The following is a 25,661-nucleotide window of genomic DNA, read 5'->3' on the forward strand; positions in this document are numbered from 1 at the left end:
CTAGGAAGAAACCTAGAGAGGAACCAGGCTTTGAGGGGTGGCCAGTCCTCTTCTGGCTGTGCCGGGTGGAGATTTTAACAGTACATTAAGGCCATATTTTTCTCCAAGATGTTCAAACGATTATAGATGACCAGCAGGGTCAAATAATAATCACAGTGGTTTTGTAGAGGTTGCAACAGGTCAATACATCAGTATAAAGTGTGTAGAAATGATAATGAACTTTAATCTCTGAACAAGTTTTCTTCAATCACAGTATTTTCAATATAGAGCTATTAGCAGCACTATTTTTCGTTGATTTTGTAGTCTCAAGACAGTGAGTTTAACATTTTTCATTAAAGAATATGGGCAACATTTTATTATTGAAAATTAAAGAGGTGGGATTGTTGTTCCCTTGTCATATAATTGCTACATTTACTATCAATATAGCATTAAAAATAGTTTTCCAGATTGCATTTTGGCAATTATTTTTTCGCCATTGCGAATATTGAGTAGCAACTGAGACAACATGGTTCAATTTGGGTCCAGTTGAGAACAAACCACTGCTATACAGAATAGGGTGCTCTTTGGGATGTAGCCTCTGAGGAGCAAACCCAACCCCCCCTCTCTCAAGCCAAGTGGATGTCCATGGTCCACCGGGAGGTCAAGTGCGAGGTCCGTTCTTCCATTACATAATTCCCTGAGGAATCTCTCAACTCCACTGTGTGCCGAGTCGCGAGGTTTGAACAGGCATTGCGCAAGCAGCCAATCAAACGGCCCCAAACCAAACAGTCGCTGAACAAGCACGTCCCGCAGTGTATATTTGAGATGGCTATGTTTAGAACTGTTTGTTATTGGCTGTTCAAGAGCTCCTCTGGAGCCCTCAGGCCATTGGGATTAATGGACTTCTGGTTCCACAAAGACTGCAGTTTTCGTTTGAAACGCAAACACAACTCCTGCTGACTTTCCTGACCAGGGCCCATATTAATAAAGCATCTAATTCCCTTAAAAGGCTAAACTGATCATAGATCAGCACTCGTACTTTTAGATACTTTGTAAATACGGGCCCAGAACTATATAAGTAATAATAAATAATAATAATATGCCATTTAGCAGACGCTTTTATCCAAAGCGACTTACAGTCATGCATGCATACATTTTTGTGTATGGGTGGTCCCGGGGATCGAACCCACTACCCTGGCGTTACAAGCGCCGTGCTCTACCAGCTGAGCTACAGAGGACTAAGTGAGCAGCGTCTGTATAGTAGACTTCTCCAGGTGCATGTAATGCAAGGAGATGAAGCTTAATTCATTGTGATAGTACCCTGTTTACAACATTTTCCAACATCTTGGGGAAACCCTATTGGCTCCAGAAATCTAACTGCTCCTTCGAGAAAAACAGGTTTATTTTCTTCAATGCATAGGAACAGGGAGAGTTCTGTTGAAAACTGGACTCCCTGAAAGTGTACCCCATCTCAGACTTTCTCTAGCTTCTGTTCTGCTGGAGGGCACAATGTTCTGAGGCTATAAAACTCTTCTTAGTAGGACACAAGCTTCCACAGTCCAAACCCACATAACTTACTCCATGTAACACACACACACAGTAAAAACCTTTGAAGATATGTGAAAGAGCTCAAGGATTCACAGGTAAAACTGGTAACATTCTGTCCCATTTTATGCTGAGGAAATATCTTCGAACTTAATTTATTCATCTCATACATTCAATACGTTGGCGCCGTGTATACATTTTCACAAATATTAAGACTTATATTCTGTGACAAACTAGTTTCACCGCTAAACCCATTCTATTGACCTAGTTTTCATTACTGTAATATTGAAAATGTAAGCCTTGTGGTGGTCTTCTGTCAGTCACTGTTAGCCTACCTGTTCACAGTAGGTTGGATGGGAAAATATGGGACAACAGCAGAGTGGTTTGCTTCAGTTTAAAACAGGCGGACCCTCTCAGACTAATTGAGGAAATAATAATCCACAAATGAATTTAGAGCAGGAAGGTAACATTAACAACGGGAAGAACCCCACTGCACCTGGCAGTAGCTGGCTGTAGCTAAACAACAGCTGGCTCTGGTTGTAGCTGAGAAACAAGCCACAGCTGCTCTGGGCCGTGTTCATTAGGTACCAAATGGAAGAACAGACAAACGAGAAGGGACTACCTGAACACTTGTTTTTTTCTTGCAACACATTTTGCTACGACATGTCCTAATGAATAAAACCGTAGCTGAATGTAAATGAAACAGGCCACGGCTGCTGTGGATGGTACTGCCTAGTCTGGATGTATACTATACAGCTGCTCATTTATGGGCCATACCTTTGGGACTAATTAGAATATCAGAGACTGTCATCACCCACCACCATGGGCCTGCATAAAGAAAGAGAGGCAGAGCAAGAGAGAGGGGGAGAGAGAGGCATATAGAGAAAAGGAGAGAGGCATATAGAGAGAGACCGGGAGAGCGAGAGAGGCATAGAGAAAGAGAGGGAGAGAGTGAGGATAGAGAGAGGGAGAACAAGAGAGAGGCATAGAGTTAGAGGGGGGAGGGCATAGAGAGACTGTTGCTAGCCAGATAGCCACAAAGAATTGACATTACATTTGACATTTTAGTCATTTAGCAGACGCTCTTATCCAGAGTGACTTACAGTTAAGTGAGTGCATACATTTATTTTTATTTTTTTCATACTGGCACCCCGTGGGAATCGAACCCACAACCCTGGCGTTGCAAGCACCATGCTCTACCAACTGAGCTATACGGGGCCCACATCTACCTTGCATAGCATTCGTTTTAGGTCATTTTTGCCTGTTAAACTATCTGGTTAGCTACATTATTACAATTCACATACAGCTGATAGTTAGAAAGTAAAACGTTTGCTTTGTGTAGATCTTGTTCCGTTGCCATTGTCCTGGCTGGAAGAAGGTGAAGTGAATGGGAAGGTGTAGCTTGAGGTTGTACCGTAGGGGGAGCGTGACTGCTTCTCAAATGTAATGTTTTATGCATTCTCCACACTCTCGACTTCAAAAGAACGTACTCAAGAGAACGTCCTCGGAGAATGAACTCAGAACATGACTGTGAGGAGCACGGTAATATGCATATTGACAAACGCTGCGAGAGCGAGAGGTGCAGAGAGGGACAGAGGTGCAGAGAGAGAGAGAGAGAGGCAGGGAGACAGAAATACTCCCAAAATCAGATAAAACTATGTTTAAAGATGGGAATTATTCTAGGTGAGGGAGAAACCACAAATATTACTGCCAGATATACCGTTGAAGTCGGAAGTTTACATACACCTTAGCCAAATACATTTAACTCAGTTTTTCACATTTCCTGAAATGTAACCCTAATAAAAATTCCATGTCTCAGGTCAGTTAGGATCACCACTTTATTTTAAGAATGTGAAATGTCAGAATAATAGTAGAGAGAATGATCTATTTCAGCTTTTATTTCTTTCATCACATTCCCAGTGGGTCAGAAGTTTACATACACTCAACTAGTATTTGGTAGCATTGCCTTTAAATTGTTTAACTTGGTTCAAACGTTTCGGGTTGCCTTCCACAAGCTTCCCACAATAAGTTGGGTATATTTTGGCCCATTCCTCCTGACAGAGCTGGTGTAACAGTCAGGTTTGTAGGCCTCCTTGCTCGCACATGCCTTTTCAATTCTGGCCACAAATGTTCTATAGGATTGAGGTCAGGGCTTTGTGATGGCCACTCCAATACATTGACTTTGTTGTCCTTAAGACATTTTGCCACAACTTTGGAAGTATGCTAGGGGTCATTGTCGATTTGGAAGACACATTTGCGACCAAGCTTTAACTTCCTGACTGATGTCTTGAGATGTTGCTTCAATATATCCACATAATTTTCCTTCCTCATGATGCCATCCATTTTGTGAAGTGCACCAGTCCCTCCTGCAGCAAAGCACCCCCACAGCATGATGCTGTCACCCCCGTGCTTCACGATTGGGATGGTGTTCTTCGGCTTGCAAGCCACACCCTTTTTCCCCCAAACATAACGATAGTCATTATGGCCAAACAGTTCTATTTTTGTTTCATCAGATCAGAGGACATTTCTCCAAAAAGTACGATCTTTGTCCCCATGTGCAGTTGCAAACCGTAGTCTGGCTTTTTTATGGCGGTTTTGGAGCAGTGGCTTTTCAGGTTATGTCGATATAGGACTCGTTTTACTGTGGATCTAGATACTTTTGTACCGGTTTCCTCCAGCATCTTCACAAGGTCCTTTTGCTGTTGTTCTGGGATTGATTTGCACTTTTCGCACCAAAGTACGTTAATCTCTAGGAGACAGAACACGTCTCCTTCCTGAGCGGTATGACGGCTGCGTGGTCCCATGGTGTTTATACTTGCATACTATTGTTTGTACAGATGAAGTGGTACCTTCAGGCATTTGGAAATTGCTCCCAAGGATGAACCAGACTTGTGGAGGTCTACAATTTTCTTTCTGAGGTCTTGGCTGATTTCTTTTGATTTTCCCATGATGTCAAGCAAAGAGGCACTGAGTTTGAAGGTAGGCCTTGAAATACATAATAATAATAAATAATATGCCATTTAGCAGACGCTTTTATCCAAAGCGACTTACAGTCATGCGTGCATAAATTTTTTGTGTATGGGTGGTCCCGGGGATCGAACCCACTACCTTGGCGTTACAAGCACTGTGCTCTACCAGCTAAGCTACAGAGGACAACCAGGTACACCTCCAATTGACACAAATTATGTAAATTAGCCTATCAGAAGCTTCTAAAGCCATGACATAATTTTCTGGAATTTTCCAAGCTGTTTAAAGGCGCAGTCAACTTAGTGTATGTAAACTTCTGACCCACTGGAATTGTGATACAGTGTATTATAAGTGAAATAATCTGTCTGTAAACAATTGTTGGAAAAAGTACTCGTGTCATGCACAAAGTAGATGTCCTAACCGACTTTCCAAAACTATAGTTTGTTAACAATACATTTGTGGAGTGGTTGAAAAACAAGTTTTAAATGACTCCAACCTAAGTGTATGTAAACTTCCGACTTCAACTGTATATATGATTGCCATAGCCTGAAGGACATCCCATGACCATCAATTACCTATAGTATTTACATTGTACACTGCTCAAAAAAATAAAGGGAACACTAAAATAACACATCCTAGATCTGAATGAATGAAATAATCTTATTAAATACTTTTTTATTTACATAGTTGAATGTGCTGTCAACAAAATCACACAAAAATTATCAATGGAAATCAAATGTATCAACCCATGGAGGTCTGGATTTGGAGTCACCCTCAAAATTAAAGTGGAAAACCACAATACAGGCTGATCCAACTTTGATGTAATGTCCTTAAAACAAGTCAAAATGAGGCTCAGTAGTGTGTGTGGCCTCCACGTGCCTGTATGACCTCCCTACAACGCCTGGGCATGCTCCTGATGAGGTGGCGGATGGTCTCCTGAGGGATCTCCTCCCAGACCTGGACTAAAGCATCCGCCAACTCCTGGACAGTCTGTGGTGCAACGTGGCGTTGGTGGATGGAGCGAGACATGATGTCCCAGATGTGCTCAATTGGATTCAGGTCTGGGGAACGGGCGGGCCAGTCCATAGCATCAATGCCTTCCTCTTGCAGGAACTGCTGACACACTCCAGCCACATGAGGTCTAGCATTGTCTTACATTAGGAGGAACCCAGGGCCAACCGCAGCAGCATATGGTCTCACAAGGGGTCTGAGGATCTCATCTCGGTACCTAATGGCAGTCAAGCTACCTCTGGCGAGCACATGGAGGGCTGTGCGGCCCCCCCAAAGAAATGCCACCCCACACCATGACTGACCTACCGCCAAACCGGTCATGCTGGAGTATGTTGCAGGCAGCAGAACGTTCTCCACGGCGTCTTCAGACTCTGTCACGTCTGTCACATGTGCTCAGTGTGAACCTGCTTTCATCTGTGAAGAGCACAGGGCGCCAGTGGCGAATTTGCCAATCTTGGTGTTCTCTGGCAAATGCCAAAGGTCCTGCACGGTGTTGGGCTGTAAGCACAACCCCCACCTGTGGACGTCGGGCCCTCATACCACCCTCATGGAGTCGGTTTCTGACCGTTTGAGCAGACACATGCACATTTGTGGCCTGCTGGAGGTCATTTTGCAGGGCTCTGGCAGTGCTCCTCCTTGCAAAGGCGGAGGTAGCAGTCCTGCTGCTGGGTTGTTGCCCTCCTACGGCCTCCTCCACGTCTCCTGATGTACTGGCCTGTCTCCTGGTAGCGCCTCCATGCTCTGGACACTACGCTGACAGACACAGCAAACCTTCTTGCCACAGCTTGCATTGATGTGCCATCCTGGATGAGCTGCACTACCTGAGCCACTTGTGTGGTTTGTAGACTCTGTCTCATGCTACCACTAGAGTGAAAGCACCACCAGCATTCAAAAGTGACCAAAACATCAGCCAGGAAGCATAGGAACTGAGAAGTGGTCTGTGGTCACCACCTGCAAAACCAGTCCTTTATTGGGGGTGTCTTGCTAATTGCCTATAATTTCCACCTGTTGTCTATTCCATTTGCACAACAGCATGTGACATTTATTGTCAATCAGTGTTGCTTCCTAAGTGGACAGTTTGATTTCACAGAAGTGTGATTGACTTGGAGTTACATTGTGTTGTTTAAGTGTTCCCTTTATTTTTTTGAGCAGTGTATATAACTTACAGGTAATGCATAGTGTAGCCATCAACCATGTACATTCTTTCTAATCTTATTTAATTAAATGTATCGACTGAAGATTACACAATACAACAGCAGTAGTGTTGTACCTGTATACATGATTATATGTACTATTATTATTAATACATATTTCATTTTCCCGAAATTAGAACAATTAATTAAATATGTTGATTACAATATTTAATTGGCCTAATTAGTTTTAATCCATTTAATTTAATCATCATTAACCAGTTATGCTGAGTTGATAAACCTGAACGGCTAAATGACTAGCATACACATTAAGCAGATATTTCTTTCCTCATAGAAAAGGACTCAAACATGTAATACGTGAGGAAATGGTTGCCAGTTCATCCAATACATGTCATGCAACTGTAGGTCAATGTACTTACGATTTGGGTATGCACATAATTGGATGAGTTTACAGTGCATTAGCAAATTATTGTTCTGTTCCAACATCAAATACATTTCATAGCTTGACATAAAATAGTAAGCATCTTATTCATTGATAATCCGTAGGATTAAAGAGATGTATTATTTTTAGAAACTAGATTACATGCCCCCAAAAAATGAAATGCTTTTGCCATAGGGCATTTCCATGTAAAAAGCCCCATGATCACTAACATCATCAAGTTCATAATCAAATTGTGTCAAATGAAAGCAAAGTCTATATCTGAGAAATGAAGACATTTTTCAACCATTTTCCAGCATAAAAATTTGGAATAAGCGAAGGCTTATCAGAAATACATCAAAACACAATAACGTTGTAGTAAAGACCCCTGCCAACATTTATATTTCGTTTTACAGAAATAATTTGTTCAATAACTATTGCCTAGTGTCTTGTCATTCTGTTACCAAAAACCCACATATCTTTAAGATATTTTCTAATTTCTCTCCTTCATAAGGTGGGAGGATAATTAAAGTTCACAGAAGTAACAAGTAAAGGTAGACCTACCAATTAGTGTTTTTACTGTTAACAATTTGGTTTATAATTATTAAGTGATTAAAACGTGTCATTCTGTTAGCAAATCGGTAACAGAATGACCAAAAATATCTAAACAGAATGACTGCAACTGAATAGGTTACAATGGGAAATCATAGTAGTTACAAACCACAGTTGGGTCACCTGCTACGGTCATCCTTTCCACTGGCATACTTATATGTTCAGCTCATAATGGTTTTCTTTCTCTGTTGCGTGGTGGTCAAAGCAAGAGTGTGAAAACAGTCTGGACAACCCCTCCCTCTCACTCTCCCGGTCTCTCTTCTCTCACCAGTTAATGTCATCTCTCTTCTTACTGACACCTACCCATGAGCCCCCTCTCTTTCCATTTACTGTAACCATACTCATCACCCACTGACCACAGCCCGACAGACACCGGATGTCCATGCAACGTTGAATTTAAAATTTGATCAGTCCAAATCTGAACCAATTATAGCAGTCTGTTTCGCAAGTTTGGACAACACCGAACAGTAGAGCACAGTACAGTACAGTTTAGTACAGTACACTAGAGTTCAATAACCAAAAGATACTTTATCAAACTCTGTGTCATATACATTTACATTTTAGTCATTTAGCAGACGCTCTTATCCAGAGCGATTTACAGGAGCAATTAGGGTTAAGTGCCTTGCTCAAGGGCACATCGACAGATTTTTCACCTAGTCGGCTTGGGGATTAGAACCAGCGACCTTTCGGTTACTGGCACAACGCTCTTAACCAGTAAGCTACCTGCCGCCCATATCATAGCCAACACCCCATTCTTTCTGCAGAAATCTTTACATCTTAATTCAAAGTCGATAATTAAGAGTTTTTGGAAAACATGGTCACAAAGAGAGATTTTACAGTCATTCGGTTACCAAACTTTACATCTGCACTGTTCTTCGAGTAAATGTGTTTTTCATAGCCGCGGGAAGTAGGCTATGAAGCACCCCCTGATAAATCACAATTAATAATAGTTTTAGTCAAATTTTCTGTGGACATTTTTTTATTATTAGTCCTTGCACATATAGTTATATCCTTTGTTTAACTTAACAATCAATGTTTTTTGTTTGGCATACTTTTAAAGTGAAAAATCGGAGCCTCTGATTTTCCACTTGCATACCGTGGTACGAACTATAAATTATTCCCCCCCATCTCACCCTCGGGCAGAGCAGACAGCCTCAAACACACACACACACACACACACACAGATCTGGCACTATTATTATAATAAACACAGAAAAATACACATGTAAAAGCTTCCTACATAAAGGAATATTAGTGGTAATATAGCCATGATACAAACAAAAGAACGGAGAATGAAATATATTTGAAAAGCCTAAAATTGAAAAATACATTGAGAGCAGAGCCTCAAAACACACACACAGAGAGATCTGGCACCATGCTACCGTGCTATACAGACAGCCCTCATTGACTAGGCTACATTAAAAACTATGCAGATGTGACCAAATGGAGAGAAAAAAGTATATCAAGGGCTAGCTGGATATTGACTTGAATTGAAAGGACACCTGACGTAGGTTTTCAACCATACTGCAATTTAACCATGGGAAATTATATAATCTAGATGAAAAACACAAACACTTTGGTAAAAAGCTTATTTACATACGTTTTCAGACCCTTTGCTATGAGACTTGAAATTGAGCTCAGGTGCATCCTGTTTCCATTGATCCTCCTTGAGATGTTTCTGCAACTTGCTTGGAGTCCACCTGTGGTAAATTCAATTGATTGGACATGATTTGGAAAAGCACACACTTGTCTAGATAAGGTCCCACAGTTGAGAGTGCATGTCAGAGCAAAAACCAAGCCATGAGGTTGAAGGAATTGTCTGTACAGCTCCGAGACAGTATTGTGTCGGGGCACAGATCTGGGGAAGGGTACCAAAAAATGCCTGCAGCTTTGAAGGTCCCCAAGAACACAGTGGCCTCCATCATTCTTAAATGGAAGAAGTTTGAAACCACTAAGACTCTTCCTAGAACTGGCCGCCCGGCCAAACTGAGCAATCGAGGGAGAAGGGCCTCGGTCAGGGAGGCGACCAAGAACCCGATGGTCACTCTGACAGAGCTCCAGAGTTCTTCTGTGGAGATGGGAAAACCTTCCAGAAGGACAACCATCTCTGCAGCACTCCACCAATCAGGCCTTTATGGTAGAGTGGCCAGACGGAAGCCACTCCTCAGTAAAAGGCACATGAAAGCCCGCTTGGAGTTTGCCAAAAGGAACCTAAATGATTCTCAGACCATGAGAAACAAGATTCTTTGGTCTGATGAAACCAAGATTGAACTCTTTGGCCTGAATGCCAAGCATCACGTCTGGAGGAAACCTGGCACCATCCCTACGGTGAAGCATGGGGGTGGCAGCATCATTTTTCAGCGGCAGGGACTGGGAGACTAGTCAGGATCGAGGGAAAGATGAACGCAGCAAAGTACTTGATGAAAACCTGCTCCAGAGAACTCACGACCTCAGACTGGGGCAAAGGTTCATCTTCCAACAGGACAACGACTCTAAGCACACAGCCAAGACAAAGCAGAAGTGGCTTTGGGACAAGTCTCTGAATGTCCTTGAGTGGCCCAGCCAGAGCCCGGATTTGAACCCGATTCAACATCTCTGGAGAGATCTGAAAATAGCTGTGCAGCGACGCTACGTATCCAACTTGACAGAGCTTGAGGGGATCTGCAGAGAAGAATGGGAGAAACTTCCCAAATACAGCTGTGCCAAGCTTGTAGCGTCATAACCAAGAAGACTTGAGGCTGTAATCGCTGCCAAAGGTGCTTTAACAAAGTACTGAGTAAAGGGTCTGAATACTTATGTAAATGTGATATTTACATGTTTTATTTGTATCTGTTTTTGCTTTGTCATTATGGGGTATTGTGTGTAGATTGATGAGGGGGAAAAAACAATTTATTCAATTTTAGAATAAGGCTGTAACATAAAAAAATGTGGAAAAAGTAAAAGGGTCTGAATACTTTCCGAATGCACTATATAAAAAGGTACAACTTTTACATTCCCTGTCTGAGCCAATGTCAGAGCACTGCCTGGAGCAACAGGAACTGAGGAATTTTATTTTATTTATATATAATATTAAAACATACAATATACCTGCAGTGAAGCCGCTCAACATTTACATTACATTCAGTCAGTCAATCTAACAGACTCCCATCCAGAGCGAACCACAGAAGCAACCAGCGTCAACGCCCTGCCCAAGGGCACGTTGACAGATCTCCCACCAGGTCAAAACAGGGACCCGAACCAGCGACCTATCGGCCACCGGCCCAAGCTCCCAACCCTCCAAGATCCCCCCCCACAGCTGCCCCTAAACCATCCGAGACCCTCCTCCCCCCACAGAAAAACAACATATCCCTCCATTCCCAACCCCCAAACCACAGTCTCCCAATGCACCAACAAAATGAACAAAAGAGAAAAACAAAGGAAAACAACAATGCAAAAACAAAAAGACACCAAGGACAACAAAAATCTAAACAGCAAGGCCAACTGTATAGGTTTGAGTGCATGTGTGGCACTATTTCAAATCAAATCAAATGTTATTTGCCACATGCGCCGAATACATTAACCAACAATGCATTTTTTAAATTAAGAATAAAAGCAAATAACTAAAGAGCAGTAGGGAGGCTATATACAGGGGGGGTACAGGTGCAGAGTCAATGTGCAGGGGCACCGGCTAGTCGAGGTAATATGTACATGTGGGTAGAGTTAAAGTGACTATGCATACATAATAAACAGAGTAGCAGCAGCGTAAAAGAGGGGGATGGGGTGGGGGTGGGGGGGGTCAGTGCAAATAGTCCGGGTAGCCATGATTAGCTGTTCAGGAGTCTTATGGCTTGAGGGATAGAAGCGGTTGAGAAGCCTTTTGGACCTAGACTTGGCGCTCCGGTACCACTTGCCATGTGGTAGCAGAGAGAACAGTCTATGACTAGGGTGGCTGGAGTCTTTGACAATTTTTAGGGCCTTCCTCTGACACCGCCTGGTATAGATGTCCTGGATGGCAAGAAGCTTGGCCCCAGTGATGTACTGGGCCGTACGCACTACCCTCTGTAGTGCCTTGCGGTCGGAGGCCGAGCAGTTGCCATACCAGGCGGTGATGCAACCAGTCAGGATGCTCTCGATGGTGCAGCTGTAGAACTTTTTGAGGATCTGAGGACCCTTGCCAAATCTTTTCAGTCTCCTGAGGGGGAATAGGCTTTGTCGTGCCCTCTTCACGACTGTCTTGGTGTGTTTGGACCATGATAGTTCGTTGGTGATGTGGACACCAAGGAACTTGAAGCTCTCAACCTGTTCCACTACAGCCCCGTCGATGAGAATAGGGGCGTTCTCAGACCCCTTTTTTTTCCTGTAGTCCACAATCATCTCCTTTGTCTTGATCACGTTAAGTGAGAGGTTGTTATCCTGGCATCACACGGCCAGGTCTCTGACCTCCTCCCTATAGGCTGTCTCATCGTTGTCGGTGATCAGGCCTACCACTGTTGTGTTGTCAGCAAACTTAATGATGGTGTTGGAGTCGTGCCTGGCCATGCAGTCATGGGTGAACAGGGAGTACAGGAGGGGACTGAGCACACACCCCTGAGGGGCTCCCGTGTTGAGGATCAGCATGGCAGATGTGTTGTTACCTACCCTTACCACCTGGGGGCGGCCCATCAGGAAGTCCAGGATCCAGTTGCAGAGGGAGGTGTTTAGTCCCAGGATCCTTAGCTTAGTGATGAGCTTTGAGGGCACTATGGTGTTGAACGCTGAGCTGTAGTCAATGAATAGCATTCTCACATAGGTGTTCCTCTTGTCCAGGTGGGAAAGGGCAGTGTGGAGTGCAATAGAGATTGCATCATCTGTGGATCTGTTGGGGCGGAATGCAAATTGGAGTGGGTCTAGGGTTTCTGGGATAATGGTGTTGATGTGATCCATGACCAGCCTTTCAAAGCCCTTCATGGCTACAGACGTGAGTGCTACGGGTCGGTAGTCATTTAGGCAGGTTATCTTATTGTCCTTGGGCACAGGGACTATGGTGGTCTGCTTGAAACATGTTGGTATTACAGACTCAGTCAGGGACATCTTGAAAATGTCAGTGAAGACACTTGCCAGTTGGTCAGCACATACTCGGAGTATACGTCCTGGTAATCCATCTGGCCTTGTGGCCTTGTAAATGTTGACCTGCTTAAAAGTCTTACTCACATCGGCTACGGAGAGCGTGATCACATAGTCATCCAGAACAGCTGGTGCTCTCATGCATGCTTCAATGTTGCTTGCCTCGAAGCGAGCATAGAAGTAATTTAGCTCGTCTGGTAGCCTTGTGTCACTAGGCAGCTTGTGGCTGTGCTTCCCTTTGTAGTCTGTAATAGTTTTCAAGCCCTGCCACATCTGACGAGCGTCAGAGCCGGTGTAGTACGATTCAATCTTAGTCCTGTATTGACTCTTTGCCTGTTTGATGGTTCGTCGGAGGGCATAGCGGGATTTCTTATAAGCATCCGGGTTAGAGTCCCGCTCCTTGAAAGCGCCAGCTCTACCCTTTAGCTCAGTGCGGATGTTGCCTGTAATCCATGGCTTCTGGTTGGGGTATGTACGTACGGTCACTGTGGGGACGACATCATCGATGCACTTATTGATGAAGCCAGTGACTGATGTGGTGTAGGCGGCAGGTAGCTTAGAGGTTAAGAGCGTTGTGCCAGTAACCGAAAGGTCGCTGGTTCTAATCCCCGAGCCGACTAGGTGAAAAATCTGTCGATGTGCCCTTGAGCAAGGCACTTAACCCTAATTGCTCCTGTAAGTCGCTCTGGATAAGAGCGTCTGCTAAATGACTGTAATGTATACTCCTCAATGCTATCTGAAGAATCCCGGAACATATTCCAGTCTGTGCTAGCAAAACAGTCCTGTAGCTTAGCATCTGCGTCATCTGACCACTTTTTGTTTAACCGAGTCACTGGTGCTTCCTGCTTTAGTTTTTGCTTATAAGCAGGAATCAGGAGGATAGAGTTATGGTCAGATTTGCCAAATGGAGGGCGAGGGAGAGCTTTGTATGCGTCTCTGTGTGTGGAGTAAAGGTGGTCTAGAGTTTTTTTTCCTCTGGTTGCACATTTAACATTCTGGTAGAAATTAGGTAAAACAGATTTAAGTTTCCCTGCATTAAAGTCCCCGGCCACTAGGAGCACTGCCTCTGGATGAGCGTTTTCCTGTTTACTTATGGCCTTATACAGCTCATTGAGTGCAATCTTAATGCCGGCATCGGTTTGTGGTGGTAGATAGACAGCTACGAAAAATATAGATGAAAACTCTCTTGGTAAATAGTGTGGTCTACAGCTTATCATGAGATACTCTCCCTCAGGCGAGCAAAACCTTGAGACTTCCTTAGTATTGGATTTTGTGCACCAGCTGTTGTTTACAAATATACACAGATCGCCACCCCTTGTCTTACCGGAGTCAGCTCTTACAATATTCAATGATTACATTTATCTAAAAACAGGCTTTAGGCTACATGTGCACCGCCAAGTCAGAACAGTAGGCTAAGTTATGAGGGGGAAAGGGACCAAATTATTAGGGTGAGGCACATGGGCTACTAACAGCTTACTACACAACATACATTTAGTTTTACTTTCTTAGCTACAGTATACATATCTCCCTGGCATATTACATAATTTATGCAGCAGAATACAATACATTTTTGGACTCACCTTGTTGTACTGTGCTCACTTGAACAGGAAGGTGTGCAAATCTTGTCATCAAATTGTGTCTTCAAAGTCTGGCATTCTCTGGATTTATGGTGCTTTCAAAACAACTAGGATGACTTGGAATTCCAAATTGGATGACCGTTCAAAGCATATTTTCCCCAGTCGGAGCTCGTTCCCAGTTGTCTTGAACTCACTGAAGTCTGAGATTTCTCAGTTCAGAGTTTCCAGTTGTTTTGAACGCGGCAGAAGGCATGCTGGATTGACAGCATGGCCAATGTATTCAACCTTTTCTGGCCGATGGTGTTGAATGTTTATCCTTTTAAGCTTGGAAAAGAGACCCTTAAACCCAGACTTGGACCACACACCCTCTCCACTGAATAGCAGGCTAGTGATTGCTTTGCAACGCTTGCAGTTAGCCACGGATTCTTTCCAAACCACTCATTGTTGAATTTGCGATTTCCAACTTGTGTAATGTTTATGTACAGTGGGGGGAAAAAGTATTTAGTCAGCCACCAATTGTGCAAGTTCTCCCACTTAAAAAGATGAGAGAGGCCTGTCATTTTCATCATAGGTACACGTCAACTATGACAGACAAATCGAGATTTTTTTTCTCCAGAAAATCACATTGTAGGATTTTTAATGAATTTATTTACAAATTATGGTGGAAAATAAGTATTTGGTCACCTACAAACAAGCAAGATTTCTGGCTCTCACAGACCTGTAACTTCTTCTTTAAGAGGCTCCTCTGTCCTCCACTCGTTACCTGTATTAATGGCACCTGTTTGAACTTGTTATCAGTATAAAAGACACCTGTCCACAACTTCAAACAGTCACACTCCAAACTCCACTATGGCCAAGACCAAAGAGCTGTCAAAGGACACCAGAAACAAAATTGTAGACCTGCACCAGGCTGGGAAGACTGAATCTGCAATAGGTAAGCAGCTTGGTTTGAAGAAATCAACTGTGGGAGCAATTATTAGGAAATGGAAGACATACAAGACCACTGATAATCTCCCTCGATCTGGGGCTCCACGCAAGATCTCACCCCGTAGGGTCAAAATGATCACAAGAACGGTGAGCAAAAATCCCAGAACCACACGGGCGGACCTAGTGAATGACCTGCAGAGAGCTGGGACCAAAGTACCATCAGTAACACACTACGCCGCCAGAGACTCAAATCCTGCAGTGCCAGACGTGTCCCCCTGCTTAAGCCAGTAAATGTCCAGGCCCGTCTGAAGTTTGCTAGAGTGCATTTGGATGATCCAGAAGAGGATTGGGAGAATGTCATATGGTCAGATGAAACCAAAATAGAACTTTTTGGTAAAAACTCAACTCGTCGTGTTTGGAGGACAAAGAATGCTGAGTTGCATCCAAAGAACACCATACCTACTGTGAAGCATGGGGGTGGAAACATCATGCTTTGGGGCTGTTTTTCTGCAAAGGGACCAGGACGACTGATCCGTGTAAAGGAAAGAATGAATGGGGCCATGTATCGTGAGATTTTGAGTGAAAACCTCCTTCCATCAGCAAGGGCATTGAAGATTAAACGTGGCTGGGTCTTTCAGCATGACAATGATCCCAAACACACCGCCCGGGCAACGAAGGAGTTACTTCGTAAGAAGCATTTCAAGGTCCTGGAGTGGCCTAGCCAGTCTCCAGATCTCAACCCCATAGAAAATCTTTGGAGGGAGTTGAAAGTCCGTGTTGCCCAGCGACAGCCCCAAAACATCACTGCTCTAGAGGAGATCTGCATGGAGGAATGGGCCAAAATACCAGCAACAGTGTGTGAAAACCTTGTGAAGACTTACAGAAAACGTTTGACCTGTGTCATTGCCAACAAAGAGTATATAACAAAGTATTGAGAAACTTTTGTTATTGACCAAATACTTATTTTCCACCATAATTTGCAAATAAATTCATTAAAAATCCTACAATGTGATTTTCTTTTCTCATTTTGTCTGTCATAGTTGACGTGTACCTATGATGAAAATTACAGGCCTCTCTCATCTTTTTAAGTGGGAGAACTTGCACAATTGGTGGCTGACTAAATATTTGTTTTCCCCACTGTATCTATTATTTCTCTTCATATGACAGGGATTAAAAAGGATTTGCCAGTAGATTGTCGACATGATTCATGATGTCGACTGCTTGTCTAGCTTGCTAAACTAAGATTTTGAAAGTATGATGTTGACATGATCAGTCCAATCAAAGCTACGGTACATATAACGTGATTTGACGTCATTTTATCTGTGGCCAATGACCTTGAGCCGTCTTGGATGGGCACTTCTAATGTAACTCTATGGCAGCACCCAAGGGGCTTGAATTTTCGAGCTCTCCCCGTAAGTTTTGTGGTGACGTAGTGTCCCCATGAGTGACAGAACACTGAGCCAATCACGTCGCAACTAGAGAATATTACCAACCCCTACGCTCCGTATTTTCCGCTGGCTGCCCCACTACCACAGAAAGTACTGAGCTAGGCTGAAACACCTACATTTTAGAGCTGCCTTACTCAAGAAAGCAAAAAAAGAGACCATGTTTTTATGCGGCTTTATTAACTAAATATTTTATTATATTTTTTCCTTGTTTGCAAACTGATATGTGACACTTAATAATGCCAAAATAACATGCAAAACAGGCGGGCTCTGCCCCACCTGCCCTGAATGACGGGTCGCCACTGGTGCACGTGTGCGTTTGAATGCCAGCGTGTCTATATGCATGTGTACACGTGTACACGTGTACAAGCACCTGCGTGGCATCAGCCTCAGGCAAACATTGGATGTAACAGCGTTACTCCTCAGTGTCATTCAATCTTACTTTTGTTTTGTTTATTTTTACTTTATCTTTGACCGTCAATCTATCCCCCGCCCAGCAACTTTATGAGGACTTGACATTAGTTTGACAGTTTCACCTTCTGACCGTCTTGGATAATATTCAGTAAAGAAAATGGTTGTCATTTTTGCTGGAGGTGTTTTAAGGGGCAGGTTAGGGTCTGTCCCCCTGATCTATTATGGGTTCAAAAACTCTTGTTTTACTTCAGCAAAGGAACTGACCATGCTTGTCCCTAACAAACAAAAAGTGTCCCACCTAAAGAGACCATCACCACATAGCAAATCTCTTTGCCTTGTTGACAGTGAGACAAACAGCTGGTTTGTGGTCCCCACCACCCCATCACCACATTACCACCAGTCCACTCAATCATCTCTGTTAGCCCAATGTGATAATCACTACCACTGCAGATTATTTATGTGTACGTGCTGCTGGTCCGCTAGAGTGGAGGAAGGGTTCCTCTCCTATTTAAATCTACCCCACCCTCTCCCCCATACTCCTACCCCCTCATGCTGTGGCCCTGCCTTCCCTGGTTGATATGGTGTTTGTCCTGTTCAATCCATGTGCTTCACCAGCGCTGATGCTCTCTAACTACAAACGCACCACCCCACTGAGTTAATACCCTTGGTCCCAGTGGTTGCCACCTCCCTCCACATCTCCCCCCTCCCAGAAGTGCCATCTCACTCACTCGCTCCCTGTACATGTCCCTCTCAATCTCGAAAGTATACGCTACGCTGTGGGAGGCCTAGCTGCTGCCATCAACTCTGTAGTGCCCCCCATTCGTTGATTCAATGGATACAAAAGACTGTGGAGCAAAATTTTTCTGTACTGTATTAGCCACACACTAGAACATGTTCCACTACCTCAGTGAACGAACATTTCCAGGTTTTGGGGAGTGAAATCTGTCTGTGGGTTACAGTATGTAGCTCTGCTGTGGCTTACAGCGCCTTCAGAAAGTATTCACACCCCTTGACTTTTGACATTTTGTTGTGTTACAGCCTGAATTTGTCACGGTCTACACAAAATACCACATATATAATGTCAAAGTGGAATTATGTTTTTAGAAATGTACACATTTATTAAAAATGAAAAGCTGAAATGTTGGAGACAATAAGAATTCAACCACTATGTTATGGCAAACCTAAATAAGTCGCATAATACGTTGCATGGACTCTGTGTGCAGTAATAGTGTTTAACATGCCTTTTGAATGACTACCTCATCTCTGTACCTCACACATACAATTACCTTTAAGGTCCTGCAGTCGAGCAGTGAATTTCAAAACACAGACAAAGACCAAGGAGGTTTTCCAATACCTTACAAAGAAGGGCACCTATTGGTAGATGGGTAAACATGTAAAAAAGCAGACATTGAATATCCCTTTGAGCATAGTGAAGTTATTAATTGCGGATAAGATGTCCATTTCATCAGCCACGTTGGCGGGTGGTCAGGGCTCCACAGTGCGAGCATTTCACTCACATTTTTGAATAAAAATAGTCAAGCACGATCACATTTATAGTCAAATAAATGCTGCAGTAGCTCTTTTCCAAGCATTTCTGCAGTTGTTTCATAGCTGTTAAATTAATTGCACAAAATCAAAGAACTATGAATCCTATATAGCCTATTCCACCTTGCACTGCAACACTGCCTGGCTGGGGGCTGTGCGAACGTGAAAAGCTGAGTGAAAGATTCATTTTTAGAAGTGCTGTGCACATGCATAAAAGTTGGTCTAATTTATTTGAAACAAAAGTCTACTGAAGTGAAACTTTGTCCTTGTGTTTCTTGGCTATTTACATTTTTTTGCTCACAAGGTAGGTTGTTTTTCTATGTTTGAGTTTCAACTGCTAGGAAAGAGAAAACAAATGCTTCTACTAGTCAGACTCAATCTCACAGGCACAAACATGACTGGCTATTAAAGGGGCAGGTGAACATTTTTGTCTCATCTGTGATATTTTGGTTAGAAGAAAAAAAATGAAATTAAACAATATACCACATTACTTCTTACTAGTAATACATTTATAGTTTTAGAAACATTACAAAGCATGCTCATCTGTTTTTTGTGTTTTGTTGGTGTAATTTTAGCGTAAAGATTATATTTTGGCTGGTAGAAAATCTGAGTGACTGGTAGATTATTTTTATCTACCTATCACAGTGGCTGGTGGTCCAAAATGTTAATCTTATGCCCTGTTAATTATACCTTTACACCCAGTCACTACAAAGATACAGGCGTCCTTCCTAACTCAGTTGCCTGAGAGAAAGAAAACTGCTCAGGGATTTCACCATGAGGCCAATGGTAACTTTAAAACAGTTACAGAGTTTAATGGCTGTGATAGAACAAAGCTGAGGATGGATCAACAACATTGAGTTCCTTCACAACACTAACCTTAATGACAGAGTGAAAAGGAAGCCTGTACAGAATAAATATATTCCAAAACATGCATCCTGTTTGCAACAAGGCACTAAAGTATAACTGCAAAATATCTGGCAAAGAAATTACTTTATGTCTTGAATACAACGCGTTATGTTTGGGGCAAATACAATCCATCACTGAATACCACTTAATATTTTCAAGCATGGTGGTGGCTGCATCATGTTATGGGTATGCGTTTCATCGGCAAGGACTAGGGAGTTTTTTTAGGATAACAAAGAAACGGAATAGAGCTAAGCACAGGCAAAATCCTAGAGGAAACCCTGGTTCAGTCTGATTTCCAACTGACACTGGGAGCCAATTCACCTTTCAGCAGAAAAAAAGTTAAGAAAAAAAAGCCATATCTCAGACTGGCCAATAAAAAGAAAAGATGAAGATGGGCAGTCTGAGATATGGCTTTTTCTTTGCAACTCTGCCTAGAAGGTCAGCATCCCGGAGTCGCCTCTTCACTGTTGAGACTGGTGGTTTGCGGGTACTATTTAATGAAGCTGCCAGTTGAGGACCTGTGAGGTGCCTGTTTCTCAAACTAGACACTAATGTATTTGTCCTCTTGCTCAGTTGTGTACCGGGGCCTCCCACTCCTCTTTCAATTCTGGTTCGAGACGTTTGCGCTGTTCTGTGAAGGGAGTAGTACACAGCGTTGTATGAGATCTTCAGTTTCTTGGCAATTTCTCGCATGGAATAGCCTTCATTTCTCAGAACAAGAATAGACTGACGAGTTTCAGAAGAAAGTTATTTGTTTCTGGCCATTTTGAACCTGTTATCGAACCCACAATTGCTGACGCTCCAGATACTCAACTAGTCTCAAGAAGGCCAGTTTTATTGCTTCTTTAATCAGCACAACAGTTTTCAGCTGTGCTAACAATAATTGCAAAAGGGTTTTCTAATGATCAATTAGCCTTTTAAAATGATAAACTTGGATTAGCAAACACAACGTGCCATTGGAACACAGGACTGATGGTTCCTGATAATGGGCCTCTGTACGCCTATATAGATATATGTAGATATGTAATGTGTGTGTTTGGTGTGGTCCTCTGTAGCTCAATTGGTAGAGCATGGCGCTTGTAATGCCAGGGTAGTGGGTTCGATCCCCGGGACCACCCATACGTAAAAATGTATGCACACATGACTGTAAGTCGCTTTGGATAAAAGCGTCTGCTAAATGGCATATCATTTATTATTATATTCCATTAAAAAAAATCAGCCGTTTCCAGCTACAATAGCCATTTACAACATTAACAATGTCTACATTGTATTTCTGATCAATTTGATGTTATTTTAATAGACAAAAAAAGTGATTTTCTTTCGAAAACAAGAACATTTCTAAGTGACCCCAAACTTTTGAACGGTAGTGTATTTTTTTTTACGACTAGCGTTTAAGTCAGATATAAACATAGAAAATGCAGTAGTCTGCCAGCCTATGCCACATCTAGCAGTAGAGAGGATATCCTCACATCTGTAGCCTAGCCTCCTGTGATGGTCGCATCCTTCAAAAGTCCAATTCCACACACTGGAGATGCCAACCAGGAACAGCTGGCATCAGGAGCGATGGAACATGAGCATTCCCAGATAGAACTTGAACATTCCATGATGGAACAGGGAATGATCAGGGAACAGGGGCTTTAATAAATCTCAGTTGAAGTCGACAATCAAACAGAACTTGACGCAACATGGATCTGTCAGTGATTGCCTGGCTGCTGTCAGAGCTAGAACCAAAATGGCAAGCCCTGCATCTCTCTAGTCAGCCAGTAGAGCTGAGCCGGTAGTGCTGCACTTCTCTATCACCCTCACAACCACCTCTCTTTGGCCAGAGCTAACACCCAGGACACACACCTCAGTAGTACTCACCACAGGCAGATCAGAGCAAACACCATTCATCACCATGGCTGAGGGACTTTGCTCCTAAACAACATGGCAACTAGTACAGCCTAGAGGGCAAACACATGGTTCTGGATACAGATGAGGGTTGAAAACAGTATAAACTATGCAAACACTGGACAAATACACATTTCCTTATCAAAATCATTTCAGCTAGCTGTGTTTCTGAATCAATTATTTTCATCCCAATGGGTAAATGAATAGCTATTCAGACAGAAACTCCACAATCGCCGAGGCTGGACCACAACATCCACTATAAACATATGGGAAATTCCAAGGTAACAGTGTATGTTTTTTGTTTGTTTGTCAAACAAAAAACTAATGATTGCAAAGTTAAACAAACAACTACAGAAAACACACAGACAATTTTACAAAAACACATTTACTTGAACAGTGCAGATGAAAAGTTTGGTAACAGAATGATGGCACAACAGGTCATTCAAGTCTCAGCATCACTCTTACCATGAAATTGCCCATATGTCTTTGTTTGTTTGATCAGTCCTACTAATAAAGTTCATCTGGTGACTTGCCTCATGAAGGCTGTGGCATATCTGATGAAACCACAGAAGCCACAGTAATACAGAAAAGGGGAACTGCTTTCTGGATGGAAGGACTTATGGAACCCATGGGCTGAGGGGGCCATTCCCCGCTCTCTTCCACACACAGAAATAGACTAACATACCGTAATGGTGTCCAGGGTAAATTGATAACATTTTAGATGATCATGAATCTAAAATGAAGGCGCTGTAGTGAGAGCAGACGTTATAATAATAATAATATGCCATTTAGCAGACGCTTTTATGTGCAGTGTGCATTTGGTTTTCCAATAACATTTGGTATTTTGGCAGTAAACAGCTGAGAAGTCGATAGTAAATATCCTTTATCTTATCATGTCTATAACATATACAGGACCTTCATGAGCAGTCACCTGGGATCAACTACTTCATCTGTATGAAAAAAAATGTATGCACTCAGTAACTGTAAGTTGCTCTGGATAAGAGCGTCTGCTAAATGACTAAAATGTAAAATGTAAAATCTGAACCAGTATCTTTGATAGCAGCACTTCAAACATACAGTAGCTACTGATCTTCAAGGGTAGAAACTAGAATCATATTTTGGACATTCCCTTACTGTTGTTAGGCAACTTGTAACACAGAAGACCCTATGCCATAAACGTCAAAAGTTGAGTCCTGAAACAAAGCAGGACGCAAATCTCCTTTGTATGAAGCACAGTGACAAAAGATTGGGTTAATATCACTCCACCAGTCCCAGACAAAAACACAGACAGCATGAAACCCAGACCCTGGTTGCACCTGAAGCTTCATTAAAAATGCAGACCTAACCCAATTTTGGTTTATGTTTTTGGGCGCGTGCCTTCTGCAAAGATTTAGTTTTCCATGCTCCAAAATTCCAAGTTCACATAGAGTGCAAGCTTGGCCCTGGCTCCAAAGGGAATTCCAGCAGGAGGAAATGCAGAGAGACTTGACTGGAGAATCTCTGGGATGTTTCTCAAAGAACAACAGCTGCTTTTTATGCTTTAAATTAGATGGTGTGTAGGCTAGTAATACATTTCAATCTCCATTACAAATCTCTGTGTGTGTGTGTATTTCATTCAGGGATATTTCAAAGGGGCTGCAATGTAAGTACATTATTCTGGCGTGAAATCGCATGTTTATGCATAGTGGAGTGAAGTGTGGAGCAGTGTAGGGCAGTAACATAGATCGCCTAGTCTAGTGAGTGCATGAAATCTCAGAGAAGACATCTGCTTTGTTTTTAGAGTTGCACTGCTATTTTCCCCCTTGTCCTACAACTTTCAATATATGTACCGCTATCTTAACGTTGTGTTCTGCTCGAGCACACTGACCGCAGATGTTCGCAATCACGAGAGTGCATTCTTAATTAACAATACAAAATCGCCCTAGATTTAGCGAGGGGAGACGAGCTACAAAAGTAGACCCACCCTCTCCCGATAGTAGCCTACCCACCTCTCTCTTCCCCTCACACGAAAAAGAATATGGGCTCAGGAATGGTCGAAACGATTCTGAGTGAAAAGTTGTACAAAACCATTACGCAAACCAAACAAGCTACAAGTAGCCTACTCAAAGACAAAGAAATGTAAGGATGCGTGAAACATTTAAGGGATAGTTTTACGCAAAATAAAGATTTCACGTGGCATTAAAGTTGCACAAGTAATACAAATCAGCTAAAAAAAGAACAGAATATGCTATGTGAAGATCTTGAACATAAAAGCTCATGGGACTGGTGGCATTAGTGTAGGCTAAATAACTAACTGGCTGCATGCACATGTATATGAATGGGCAAATACCCTACTGAATAGACACATTTGGAAACGAGAATTCTAGTTATAAAAAAAAAAGCGTCCGATTATGTAACCAACGCTGAATTATCAATTACAAAGTAACATTCAAGTGATAGGCCTACAAAAAGTTGCAAACAATGACTAGGCTAGAACTTCTTGTGTTAGGCTACTCAGACAGTGTGGAAAATCTTGAGAATAAAACTATTCTACTTGCCTCCGAATTGGAAATGTTGTCCCCTAAATCCACTCTGGTGGACAATGTAGAATCCCAGAGATATCTCTACAGATGAAAAAAGTTTCCTCTATCCCCGTTGTATAGACGCGTCTCTCATACGGCTCTGAGGACTTCCACTGGAGCACTAACGGATAGGGACTACGGGCATAGGGAGTGGCTAGCTGCACACGTGCTGCTGCGCGCCCTTCAATCGCCTTAGGTGAGATTTTAAGAGAGAGAAAAAACTGCCTAAATTCTTCGAAACGCAGTCTCAGCATCATCATAACTATCATAACTCATTGCCAGTAGGAGATGAAGGCATCTGGCAGTGCAATACCGCCCTCTTGTGACATTTTCATATCAATCATAGACAGCATGCATTGCAGTCCTCTAGTCCAGAGGTTCCCAAACTGTGGGGCGCGCCACCTAGGTGGGAGGGATCGGCAGGGGAGCGCCCCCATTTTTATTTTATTTGTTTTAATGGAACTCAGTCCGGATTGAAATGTACTCTTGAATGTTGTAATAGTAGAATGGACAAGGTGCAATTTCGAAATTTGGTAGTGCAGCATCAGTTCCTCTTGTCATGTTAGTCATTGCAAACCTTAGAGAGCTATTTATAACTTATAAGAAATTTCCAGATCAACTAGCCCATTACAGCTAACGTTTTTTTATTTAGGTTTTTTAGCCCATAGATATTGTTGTGATTTTTTTGTCACTCAAATATCACATCAATACACATTAGACATGGCAAATTGTATAGAATTGAAAGAAATGTTGCTGTAAAACTGCACAATTTTCTTTGCACCCCATTACAAAATCTGTAGAATTGCAGGAAATAATGTTCCCCAATGCTGAAAGAGGGGCCTCTAGTGAAAAAGTTTGGGAACCCCTGCTCTAATCTCATGTTGGTGGAATTGCAATATGCAAACTCAAATTATGGAATGATGCACCTATTCTACTCCATTCCATGATATGCTCCAAAATATTGATAGGGACAGTTAGCCTACTCTAGTTCCAAGTAACATGATGTGTAGGATCTATTATATTCTATTATATCAAAAATATCAAGTGTGACAGTTACTCTAGTTGCAAGTAACATTTATAGGATGAAATGATTTTATATTTCTATTCTATTCATTCTATGCCATATTATACCAAAATATCAATAGAGTGATATGGAATGTTTCTGGAATGGGACGTTCTAAATTGTATTCCAATCTTACTGTCTGTGCACATAATGTAAATTTACAGAAAGAAAAGACAGACCACTGCCTGTCGTTTCCAATGGCAGCAAAGGAATCACAGTGGGCAGAGCGAAGCAAGAGCTAGCGAGATCCTATTGGCGCGTTCTAGCATGTATTTGCATATTTCCGTTAGGGAACGCGTACTCTGTGAAGTGCGCGTGTGCAATAACTAAATCAGGTCTTGCCCTCCTTTTTTAACAACGCAATTTTTTTAAAGCTTTGGGTGAAGTCTACAAAACTTAGTTCACTCTGTTCGTAACAGTTTGCAGTTTTTGGAACAGAAAACTGTATTGAGATCAAATGTTTAATCGATTAGAAAATTAGCAGAATATCGCCCAACATCCATCTCGCTGGGCTTCCTCTCATCACCATATTTGGTGGTGAGCGGAAACGCCAACCAAATGCTTCAGA

The 25,661-nt window shown here is 42.5% G+C and overlaps 1 protein-coding gene across 4 annotated transcripts in view; it reads right to left on the reverse strand.

Moving 5' to 3' along the window:
- Window positions 1-24,212, reverse strand: part of LOC311143620 (unconventional myosin-Ib-like) — a 127,676-nt gene extending 103,464 nt beyond the window's left edge. Inside the window, exons 1-2 of one of the 4 annotated variants that reach the window (XM_084179478.1) lie at window positions 24,007-24,212; window positions 2,302-2,352 (exon numbers count right to left, since the gene is read on the reverse strand). In XM_084179478.1, the coding sequence (XP_084035604.1) occupies window positions 2,302-2,335 (34 nt within the window). In that variant the 5' untranslated portion in view covers window positions 2,336-2,352; window positions 24,007-24,212. The remainder of the gene's footprint in view (window positions 1-2,301; window positions 2,353-24,006) is intronic. The other 3 variants (XM_084179475.1, XM_084179477.1, XM_084179476.1) reach the window with 3 other exon arrangements.
- Between the last annotated feature and the right edge of the window lie 1,449 nt (window positions 24,213-25,661).

The sequence above is a fragment of the Coregonus lavaretus genome (genome assembly GCF_964263955.1).
Source record: "Coregonus lavaretus genome assembly, chromosome: 16".
NCBI classification, from domain to species: Eukaryota; Metazoa; Chordata; class Actinopteri; order Salmoniformes; family Salmonidae; genus Coregonus; species Coregonus lavaretus.